General features: G+C 43.1%; 1 protein-coding gene across 1 annotated transcript in view; it reads right to left on the bottom strand.

The window, feature by feature from the left end:
- Positions 1 to 12,500, bottom strand: part of LOC112239631 (disks large-associated protein 3-like) — a 313,170-nt gene that overhangs the window by 30,874 nt on the left and 269,796 nt on the right. Inside the window, exons 3-5 of the mRNA XM_042295067.1 lie at positions 11,938 to 12,500; positions 640 to 854; positions 47 to 155 (exon numbers count right to left, since the gene is read on the bottom strand). The exon at positions 11,938 to 12,500 is cut by the window's right edge and continues 645 nt beyond it. Coding sequence (XP_042151001.1) covers positions 47 to 155; positions 640 to 854; positions 11,938 to 12,500 — 887 coding nt within the window. The remainder of the gene's footprint in view (positions 1 to 46; positions 156 to 639; positions 855 to 11,937) is intronic.

The raw sequence follows: 12,500 nt of genomic DNA, 5'->3' as shown, positions 1-12,500 counted from the left end.
TGAAAAAAACTAACAGAATAGAACAAGTTGGTTAAGAACATCTTACCTGTGAGCTGGTTAAAGAATGAGTGTAGCTCCGAGAGCGGGCGTGACTTTTGGGCTTGGTTCGGCTGTTAGCAGAGAGAGTGGAATCTACACACTGCTTACATGAGTACCTACACACACACACACACACACACACACACACACAGACACACACACACACAGACACAGACACAGACACAGACACAGACACAGACACAGACACAGACACAGACACACACACACACACACACAGACACAGACACAGACACACACACACACACACACACACACACACACACACACACACACACACACACACACACACACACACACACAGACACACACACACAGACACAGACACACACACACACACACACACACACACACACACACACACACACACACACACACACACACACACACACACACACACACACACACACACACACACACACACACACACACACACACACACACACACAGACAGACAGACAGTAAGATGAACAGTCAACCTCCAGCTCCTCCAACTCATCTTCATCATCATCCTCACCATCATCAACGAGGTGACAGATTTTATACGTGATGTTAGTATGACACCCCGCCCCCTCCCCTTACTTGGTGGCAGATGACCTGTGGTCCATGCTGACAGAGCGTCTGAAGGCCTCTCTCTGGGCGATGATGGTGGTTTTAGGAGAGGCTTTAGGACTGGCGTCAGAGTCCTGACTATCATCGTCTCCCATGGCCTTGACGTAGCTGCCACTCCGCATGCGTCTGCAGGGGATCTCCCCCCCTCCGTCAGGACCACCCCACTCCACCCCGTCTGACGGGACCTGGACACACACACAACACAAAAATGCAAATGTATGAACACACAAAAGTAGAAAGACACACACACACACCCCCCACACACCACACACACACACACACACACACAACACACACACCAAACACACACACCAAACACACCTCACCCCCCCACACACACACACACACACAGGGAAAGAGGGTGAAGACCCTTGGTAGTGACACATTCATCACATGCATTATTTAAAATAAATATCTAGTGTTATTTTGTTAAATCATTTTTTAAGTTAGATCACATTCCATCAATTGAACATCAAGACATCGACAATAACACTATTACTAGGCTTTAGAACAAATCTAGGAACTTTGCCAGAAAACCCAGTTTAAAGATTTCCAGAATAAGGAAGGAATAAACAGGAAATCCTGAATCAAACCAGGATTTCTGAAAAACAAACACTTATAGGCTTAACTATTTTATCCTTTTCTAAGATGCCATTCTAATCTATACCAATAACACCAAGGGAGAATCAGGGACTAAACACACAATGTTCATTTTACTAGTCAAATAGTGTTAGCTAGTTAGTCAGTCTGGCTCACGTACACACACACTCTCTGAGACAGAGAGATAGACAGAGAGAGAGAGAGACAGAGAGAGAGAGAGAGAGAGAGAGAGAGAGAGAGAGAGACAGAGCGAGAGAGAGAGAGAGAGAGAGAGAGAGACAGAGCGAGAGAGAGAGAGAGAGAGAGAGAGACAGAGAGAGAGACAGAGAGAGAGAGAGAGAGAGAGAGAGAGAGAGCGAGAGAGAGAGAGAGAGAGAGAGAGAGAGAGAGAGAGAGAGACAGAGAGAGACAGAGAGAGAGACAGAGAGAGAGACAGAGAGAGAGAGACAGAGAGAGAGACAGAGAGAGAGAGAGAGAGACAGAGAGAGAGAGAGAGAGACAGAGAGAGAGAGAGAGACAGAGAGAGAGAGACAGAGAGAGAGAGAGAGAGACAGAGAGAGAGAGAGAGAGAGAGAGAGACAGAGAGAGAGACAGAGAGAGAGACAGAGACAGAGAGAGAGAGACAGAGAGAGACAGAGAGATAGAGAGACAGAGAGAGAGAGAGAGACAGAGAGAGACAGAGAGAGAGAGACAGAGAGAGAGAGAGAGAGAGAGAGAGAGAGAGAGAGACAGAGAGAGAGAGACAGAGAGAGAGAGAGAGACAGAGAGAGAGACAGAGAGAGACAGAGACAGAGAGAGACAGAGAGAGAGAGAGAGAGAGAGAGACAGAGAGATAGAGAGACAGAGAGACAGAGACAGAGAGAGACAGAGAGAGAGAGACAGAGAGAGACAGAGAGACAGAGAGACAGAGAGAGAGAGATAGAGAGACAGAGAGACAGAGAGAGACAGAGAGAGAGACAGAGACAGAGAGAGAGAGAGAGAGAGACAGACAGGTACAGGAACATGCCGCACTGCACAGCACAAAACGTTATGTGAGAGAAAGACAGAAGGAGAAACGGAGACTTACAGAGAAACTCTGACAGCTTGAAAAACACTATTACAAAAAGAGAAATAGAGCGTGAGCTAGAAGCAGACAGAGATGTACACAGAACATCCACCCACCTATAAACACTGTACCCTCACGTGCACGCACACTCACAGAGAGCCTGACAGTAAATTATAGTAGAGAATGGAACAGAATATTATGGTATAGAATATTATAGTATGGCATATTATGGTGTGGTATAGTATATTATTGTATTGGATAGGATATTATAGTATGGTACAGTATACTATGGTATTGTATATTATAGCACAGTTAAGTATGTTATAGTATGGTGTAGTATATTATGGTATAGTATGTTATGGTATTGTATAATATGATATGTTATGGTATAGTATAGTATATTACAGTATTGTATATTATGGAATAGTTTTTCGTATGGAATAGTATGGATCGGTATGGTATATTATGGTATGGTAAATGATGGTGTGGTATAGTATATTATAGTATTGTATAATATATTATAGTATAGTATATTATAGTATGGTATAGTATATACTAGTATGGTATAGTATATTATGCTATGGTTTATTATAGCATGGTTAAGTATGTTATAGTGTGGTATAGTATATTATGATATAGTATATAATGGTATGTTATGGTATGGTATATAATAGTATGGCAAAATGTATTATGTTATAGAATATTATATTATAGTATGTTATAGAGTATTATGGTATAGAATATTATATTATAGTATGTTATAGTATTGTGTATAATATTATGGTATAGTATACTATAGCAAGGCTAAGTATGTTATAGAGTATTATGGAATAGTATATTATGGCATAGTATAGCATATTGCAGTATGGTATAGTATATTGTGGTATAGTTTATTATAGTATGATATAGTATATTATAGTACGGTATGGTAAAGTACATTACGGTACATTATTGTACAGTATAGTATGGTATGACATGGTATTTGTTGTATGTTATGCTATGGCATGACATGTTGAATTATAGTATGGTATATTATAACATGGTATAGTACATTATCGTATATTATAGTATGGTATATTATAACATGGTATAGTACATTATCGTATATTATAGTATGGTATATTATAACATGGTATAGTACATTATCGTATATTATAGTATGGTATATTATAACATGGTATAGTACATTATCGTATATTATAGTATGGTATATTATAACATGGTATAGTACATTATCGTATATTATAGTATGGTATATTATAACATGGTATAGTACATTATCGTATATTATAGTATGGTATATTATAACATGGTATAGTACATTATCGTATATTATAGTATGGTATATTATAACATGGTATAGTACATTATTGTATATTATAGTATGGTATATTATAACATGGTATAGTACATTATCGTATATTATAGTATGGTATATTATAACATGGTATAGTACATTATCGTATATTATAGTATGGTATATCATAACATGGTATAGTACATTATCGTATATTATAGTATGGTATATTATAACATGGTATAGTACATTGTCGTATATTATAGTATGGTATATTATAACATGGTATAGTACATTATCGTATATTATAGTATGGTATATTATAACATGGTATAGTACATTATCGTATATTATAGTATGGTATATTATAACATGGTATAGTACATTATCGTATATTATAGTATGGTATATTATAACATGGTATAGTACATTATCGTATATTATAGTATGGTATATTATAACATGGTATAGTACATTATCGTATATTATAGTATGGTATATTATAACATGGTATAGTACATTATCGTATATTATAGTATGGTATATTATAACATGGTATAGTACATTATCGTATATTATAGTATGGTATATTATAACATGGTATAGTACATTATCGTATATTATAGTATGGTATATTATAACATGGTATAGTACATTATCGTATATTATAGTATGGTATATTATAACATGGTATAGTACATTATCTATATTATAGTATGGTATATTATAACATGGTATAGTACATTATCGTATATTATAGTATGGTATATTATAACATGGTATAGTACATTATCGTATATTATAGTATGGTATATTATAACATGGTATAGTACATTATCGTATATTATAGTATGGTATAATATAACATGGTATAGTACATTATCGTATATTATAGTATGGTATATTATAACATGGTATAGTACATTATTGTATATTATAGTATGGTATATCATAACATGGTATAGTACATTATCGTATATTATAGTATGGTATATTATAACATGGTATAGTACATTATCGTATATTATAGTATGGTATATTATAACATGGTATAGTACATTATCGTATATTATAGTATGGTATATTATAACATGGTATAGTACATTATCGTATATTATAGTATGGTATATTATAACATGGTATAGTACATTATCGTATATTATAGTATGGTATATTATAACATGGTATAGTAGACTGCTCAAAAAAATAAAGGGAACACTTATTAAACAACACAATGTAACTCCAAGTCAATCACACTTCTGTGAAATCAAACTGTCCACTTAGGAAGCAACACTGATTGACAATAAACTTCACATGCTGTTGTGCAAATGGAATAGACAACAGGTGGAAATTATAGGCAATTAGCAAGACACCCCCAATAAAGGAGTGGTTCTGCAGGTGGGGACCACAGACCACTTCTCAGTTCCTATGCTTCCTGGCTGATGTTTTGGTCACTTTTGAATGCTGGCGGTGCTTTCACTCTAGTGGTAGCATGAGACGGAGTCTACAACCCACACAAGTGGCTCAGGTAGTGCAGCTCATCCAGGATGGCACATCAATGCGAGCTGTGGCAAGAAGGTTTGCTGTGTCTGTCAGCGTAGTGTCCAGCGCATGGAGGCGCTACCAGGAGACAGGCCAGTACATCAGGAGACGTGGAGGAGGCCGTAGGAGGGCAACAACCCAGCAGCAGGACCGCTACCTCCGCCTTTGTGCAAGGAGGAGCAGGAGGAGCACTGCCAGAGCCCTGCAAAATGACCTCCAGCAGGCCACAAATGTGCATGTGCCTGCTCAAACCGTCAGAAACAGACTCCATGAGGGTGGTATGAGGGCCCGACGTCCACAGGTGGGGGGTTGTGCTTACAGAACAACACCGTGCAGGACGTTTGGCATTTGCCAGAGAACACCAAGATTGGCAAATTCGCCACTGGCTTCCTATGCTCTTCACAGATGAAAGCAGGTTCACACTGAGCACATGTGACAAACGTGACAGCGTCTGGAGACGCTGTGGAGAACGTTCTGCTGCCTGCAACATCCTCCAGCATGACCGGTTTGGCGGTGGGTCAGTCATGGTGTGGGGTGGCATTTCTTTGGGGAGGCCGCACAGCCCTCCATGTGCTCGCCAGAGGTAGCCTGACTGCCATTAGGTACTGAGATGAGATCCTCAGACCCCTTGTGAGACAATATGCTGGTGCATGTGCTGTTGTGCTAAACTGTACTGTACAGTTATACTATACTATACTATAATATACTATACCATACTATACTATACTGTTGTACTATGCTATGCTATTCTATTCTGTACTGTTATACTATACCATACTATACTGCTATTCTATACTGACAGTTATATGATACTATAATATACAATACGGGTATGCCATAGTATACTGTTATACTATACTATACTATACTGGCATACTGTACTGTTGTACTAGAATATACTATACTGGTATACTATTCTGTACTGTTATACTATACGGGTATAATATAGTATACTCTACTGTTATATGATACTATAAAATGCTATACTTGTATACTATAGTATACTGTACTGTAATTTTATATTATAATATACTATGCGGGAATACTATACAGTACTGTGGTGCTATACAATGCTATAAAATATGACACCGGTACACTACACCATACTGTACTATACTATACTGTTGTACAATAATATACAATACTGGTATATTATACTATACTGTTCTGTACTGTTATAGTACAGTGCATTCGGAATGTTTTCAGACCCCTACATTGTATAGCACCACAGTACTGTATAGTATTCCCGCATTCTTCCCATTTTCCACATTTTCTTACATTACAGCCTTGTTCTAAAACGGATTATATTACATTCTCATCAACCTACACACAAGACACCATAATGACAAAGCAAAAACAAGTTTCAGAAATGTTTGCAATTTTTTTAAAAACGAACAGAAATACCTTATTTATTTATTCAGACCCTTTGCTATGAGACTCAAAATTGAGCTCAGGTGCATTCTGTAGCCATTGATCATCCTTGAGATGTTTCTACAACTTTATTGGAGTCCGCCTGTGGTAAATTAAATTGATTGGACATGATTTGGAAAGGCACACACCTGTCTACATAAGGTCCCACAGTTGACAGTGCATGTCAGAGAAAAAACCATGCCATGAGGTTGAAGGAATTGTCCATAGAGCTCTGAGACAGGATTGTGACGAGGCCAAACTGAGCAATCGGGGGTGAAGGGACTTGGTCAGAGAGGTGACCAAGAACCTGATGGTCTCTCTGACAGAGCTCCCTAGTTCCTCTGTGGAGATGGGAGAACCTTCCAGAAGGACAACCATCTCTGCAGCACTCCACCAATCAGGCCTTTATGGTTGAGTGTCCAGACGGAAGCCACTCCTCAGTAAAAGACACATGACAGCCCGCTTGGAGTTTGCCAAAAGGCACCTAAAGGACTCTCAGACCATGAGAAATAAGATTCTCTGGTCTGATCAAACCAAGATTGAACTCTTTGGCCTGAATGCCAAGCGTCATGTCTGAAGGAAACCTGGCACCATCCCTACGGTGAAGCATGGTAGTGGCAGCATTATACCGTGGGGAGGTTTTTCCGCGGCAGGGACTGGGAGACTAGTCAAGATCGAGGGAAAGATGAACGGAGTAAAGTACAGAGAGATCGTTGATGAAAACCTGCTCCAGGCCATTCAATGTCCTTGAGTAGCCCAGCCAGAGCCCGGACTTGAACCCGATTGAACATCTCTAGAGAGACCTAAAAACACCTGTGCATTGACACTCCCCATCCAACCTGACAGAGCTTGAGAGGATCTGAACAAAAGAATGGGAGAAACTCCCCAAATACAGGTGTGCCAAGCTTGTAGCATAAAACCCAAGAAGACTCAAGGCTGTCAAAGGTGCTTCAACAAAGTACAGAGTAAAGGGTCTGAATAAACTGTTGAAGTCAGAGGTTTACATGCACATTAGCCAATTACATTTAAACTCAGTTTTTCACAATTCCTGACATTTAATCTCAGTAAAAATTCCCTGTTTTAGGTCACCACTTTATTTTAAGAATGTGAAAAATTCAGCATAATAGTAGAGAGAATGATTTAATTCAGCTTATTTTCCCCTTTCATCACATTCCCAGTGGGTCAGAAGTTTACATACACTCAAATAGTATTTGGTGGCATTGCCTTTAAATTGTTCAACTTGGGTCAAACGTTTCGGGTAGCCTTCCACAAGCTTCCCACAATAAGTTGGATGAATTTTCGCCCGTTCCTCCTGACAGAGCTGGTGTAACTGAGTCAGGTTTGTAGGCCTCCTTGCTCGCACACGCCTTTTAAGTTTTGCCCACACATTTTCTATAGGATTGAGGTCAGGGCTTCGTGATGGTCACTCCAATACCTTGACTTTGTTATCCTTAAGCCACTTTGCCAGAACTTTGGAAGTATACTTGGGGTCATTGTCCATTTGGAAGACCCATTTGCAAGCTTTAACTGATGACTTGAGATCTTGTTTCAATAAATCCACATAATTTTCGTACCTCATGATGCCATCTATTTTGTGAAGTGCACCAGTCCCTCCGGAAGCTGCCACCCCCGTGCTTCACGGTTGGGATGGTGTTCTTTGGCTTGCAAGCTTAACCCTTTTCCTCCAAGCATAACGATGTTATGTACCTGTTTCCTCCAGCATCTTCACAAGGTCATATGTTGTTGTTCTGGGATTGATCTGTACTTTTCGCACCAAAGTACATTCATCTCTAGGAGACAGAACGCGTCTCCTTCCTGAGCAGTATGATGGCTGCGTGGTCCCATGGTGTATAGACTTGCGTACTATTGTTTGTACAGATGAACGTGGTACCTTCAGGCGTTTGGAAATTGCTCCCAAGGATGAACCAGACTTGTGGAGGTCTACAATTGTTTTTTCTGAGGTCTTGGCTGATTTCTTTTGATTTTCCCATGATGTCAAGCAAAGAGACACTGAGATTGAAGGTAGGCCTTGAAATACATCCACAGGTACACCTCCAATTGACTCACATGATGTCAGTTAGCCTATCAGAAACTTCTAAAGCCATGACATCATTTTCTGGAATTTTCCAAGCTGTTTAAAGGCACAGTCAACTCAGTGTATGTAAACTTCTGACCCACTGGAATTGTGATACAGTGAATTATAAGTGAAATAATCTGTCTGTAAACAATTGTTGGAAAAATGACTTGTGGAAGTAGATGACCTAACCGACTTGCCAAAACTATAGTTTGTTAACAAGACATTTGTGGAGTGGTTGAAAAACTAATTTTAATGACTCCAACCTAAGTGTAGGTAAACTTCCGACTTCAACTATACTTATGTAAATGTGATATTTCCGTTTTTTTTTGCAAAAACGTCTAAAAACCTGTGTTTACTGCTGGAGAGGGTTAGCTGGAGTAGGAGGAAGAGGAGGAGGAGGAGGAGTGTCTTTCAGAACCCCTCCTGAAACCCCACCTGTTTTGTTTTGGTTGATGTCAGTTGAGACACATTATTTGGTTTTCTAGCTGGGGAACGTAACAGGGTTAGGAAGAAGAGGAGGAGGAGGAGGAAGAGGAAGAGGAGGGAAATGGCTTTACTGCTAGAGAGGGTTAGGAGTTGGAGGAAGAGGAGGAAGGGGAAGAGGAGGAGGGAAATTACTTTACTGCTAGAGAGGGTTAGGAGTTGGAGGAAGAGGAGGAGGAGGGAATTACTTTACTGCTAGAGAGGGTTCGGTGGTGGAAGAGGAAGAGGAGGAGGTGGAGGAAGAGGGGGAGGAAAAAGCATTCATTATCTGCAACCCATTTTCTTTACTTACTTTCAGATAGAGGGAAAATATGTGTGTTTTTAAGGTGTGTTTTTAAGTGTATGTCCTTACTTCCTACATAGAACACTACTTTTGGCCAGAGCCCTGTGGGTCCCCTGTGGATCCCCTGTGGGTCTCCTGTGGATCTCCTGTGAGTCCCCTGTGGATCCCCTGTGGGTCCCCTGTGGGTCCCCTGTGGATCCCCTGTGGGCCCCCTGTGGATCCCCTGTGGGTCCCTTGTGGGTTTCCTGTGGATCCCCTGTGGATCTCCCGTGGGCCCCCTGTGGATCCCCTGTGGATCCTCTGTGGGTCCCCTGTGGATCTCCTGTGGGCCCCCTGTGGATCCCCTGTGGATCCCCTGTGGGTCCCCTGTGGATCTCCTGTGGGCCCCCTGTGGATCCCCTGTGGATCCTCTGTGGGTCCCCTGTGGATCCCCTGTGGGCCCCCTGTGGCTCCCCTGTGGGCCCCCTGTGGATCCCCTGTGGGTTTCCTGTGGATCCCCTGTGGGCCCCCTGTGGATCCCCTGTGTGTTTCCTGTGGATTTCCTGTGGATAGGGCTCTGGTCTATAGTAGTACCACTATATAGGGAATAGGGCTCTGGTCTACAGTAGTGTACTATATAGGGAATAGGGCTCTGGTCTATAGTAGTACCACTATATAGGGAATAGGGCTCTGGTCTATAGTAGTACCACTATATAGGGAATAGGGCTCTGGTCTACAGTAGTGTACTATATAGGGAATAGGGCTCTGGTCTATAGTAGTACCACTATATAGGGAATAGGGCTCTGGTCTATAGTAGTGCACTATATAGGGAATAGGGCTCTGGTCTATAGTAGTGCACTATATAGGGAATAGGGCTCTGGTCTATAGTAGTACCACTATATAGGGAATAGGGCTCTGGTCTATAGTAGTACCACTATATAGGGAATAGGGCTCTGGTCTATAGTAGTACCACTATGTAGGGAATAGGGCTCTGGTCTATAGTAGTACCACTATATAGGGAATAGGGCTCTGGTCTATAGTAGTACCACTATATAGGGAATAGGGCTCTGGTCTATAGTAGTACCACTATATAGGGAATAGGGCTCTGGTCTATAGTAGTACCACTATATAGGGAATAGGGCTCTGGTCTAAAGTAGTGCACTATATAGGGAATAGGGCTCTGGTCTATAGTAGTACCACTATATAGGGAATAGGGCTCTGGTCTATAGTAGTACCACTATATAGGGAATAGGGCTCTGGTCTAAAGTAGTGCACTATATAGGGAATAGGGCTCTGGTCTATAGTAGTACCACTATATAGGGAATAGGGCTCTGGTCTACAGTAGTGTACTATATAGGGAATAGGGCTCTGGTCTATAGTAGTACCACTATATAGGGAATAGGGCTCTGGTCTATAGTAGTACCACTATATAGGGAATAGGGCTCTGGTCTATAGTAGTACCACTATATAGGGAATAGGGTGCCATTAGGGACGTAGCCTAAGTTTTATTGTGAAAGAAGCTTGATTGGTTTCTTATATATAGGTATAATATCAGTTAAAATAGCATGACACCATTTTGAAATGAGTCTCCAAAATATTCTCCCCCCGCTATATTCAAATATCTGAGAAGCTCTTCTGGAAGAGTTAGATATGGAGAGGGCTATGACGTTTGATCATATGAGACGGTGTCTATCTTTCCCAGAGTCAGGAAGCTCTAAGCTCTCTAAGATCTACACATGGCGTGGAACATGGACTTAAACACCACTTTTGACAAACTTTGATTTTGGAGTTAACAGCCACTTTAAGGTCACTATTTCCCCTCGTCTAATCTACATATGGCACAAAGTAACCATTAACATTTGGACGGACATTATTCATGATGAAAGGTACAGGTGCAAACACCCCTCCCTCAATTCCTCCAACCCCCATACCCCTCCCTCTCACCTACCACCCTTCCACCCACACCCCTCCCTCAATCCCTCCAACCCCCATACCCCTCCCTCTCACCTACCACCCTCCCTCCCACACACACACCCTCTCACCCACCCACACACCCGCTCACCCACCCACACAACCTCCAACCCTTCCTCCCACCCACCCACCCTCAATCCCTCACCCCACCCACCCACACACCCCCCAACCCACATACCCCTCCCTCTCACCTACCACCCTCCCTCCCACACACACCCCTCTCACCCACCCACCCACACACCCCGCTCACCCACCCACACAACCTCCAACCCTTCCTCCCACCCACACCCCTCTCTCTCACCTACCACCCTCCCTCCCACCTACACACCCTCCAACCCTCCCTCCCACCCACACCCCTCTCTCTCACCTACCACCCTCCCTCCCACACACACACCCTCTCACCTACCACCCACCCACCCACCCTCCCTCAATCCCTCACACCACCCACCCATATACCCTCCAATCCACACACCCTCCAACCCTTCCTCCCACTCACACCCCTCTCTCTCACCTACCACCCTCCCTCCCACCCACCCACACACCCACACCCCTCCCTCCCACCCTCCCTCCCTCCCACCCACCTGTAGGTAGTGAAAGGTCCTCTCCTTCAGTTTGTTCTCCATAGGTACCAAGGCCTTGTCATAGCCTCCTCCTCCTCCTCCCCGGACAGACGATGGGTACACCTCTCTAGCCTGGCTGACCGTCATGGCCGACCACGTGCTCCTCTTCAGAGAGTGTTGCCCTGGCCCTCCATGGTACCCTGCCACTCCCCCTCCGCCACCCTCCCCCCCTGCTAGGGCCAGAGTGGTACAGGCCATGCACTCCCCCGGCCCGGGCCCTGGTGGTACACTCCCCTGTCTGGGCAGTTTCTTCATGGTCAGCTCCTGGATGGCAGCGTCCAGACTCTCGTGGCCCGTGGGGTATCCGCCTCGCCCGCCACTTCGACCACCTGGCCCGGTGTTGCCCCCGGTTACCAAGAAGCTGCTGTCACTATCGAGGTTGTCGTCGGAGCTCCACCACCCCGCGGTTCGGCTCCTGTGCCGCCTGCTGGAGGATTCGTGGCGCCCATCCCCGCTCTTGGAGCGCTCGCGGGACTTGCTGCGCCTCGCCGAGCGGGATTGGTGGCCCGAATTATTGTGCCTGC

This window comes from Oncorhynchus tshawytscha, linkage group LG13 (assembly GCF_018296145.1).
Source record: "Oncorhynchus tshawytscha isolate Ot180627B linkage group LG13, Otsh_v2.0, whole genome shotgun sequence".
Classification (NCBI taxonomy): domain Eukaryota; kingdom Metazoa; phylum Chordata; class Actinopteri; order Salmoniformes; family Salmonidae; genus Oncorhynchus; species Oncorhynchus tshawytscha.
Note: the sequence above shows the minus strand (reverse complement) of the source record. Positions and strands in the feature narration are given on the sequence as shown.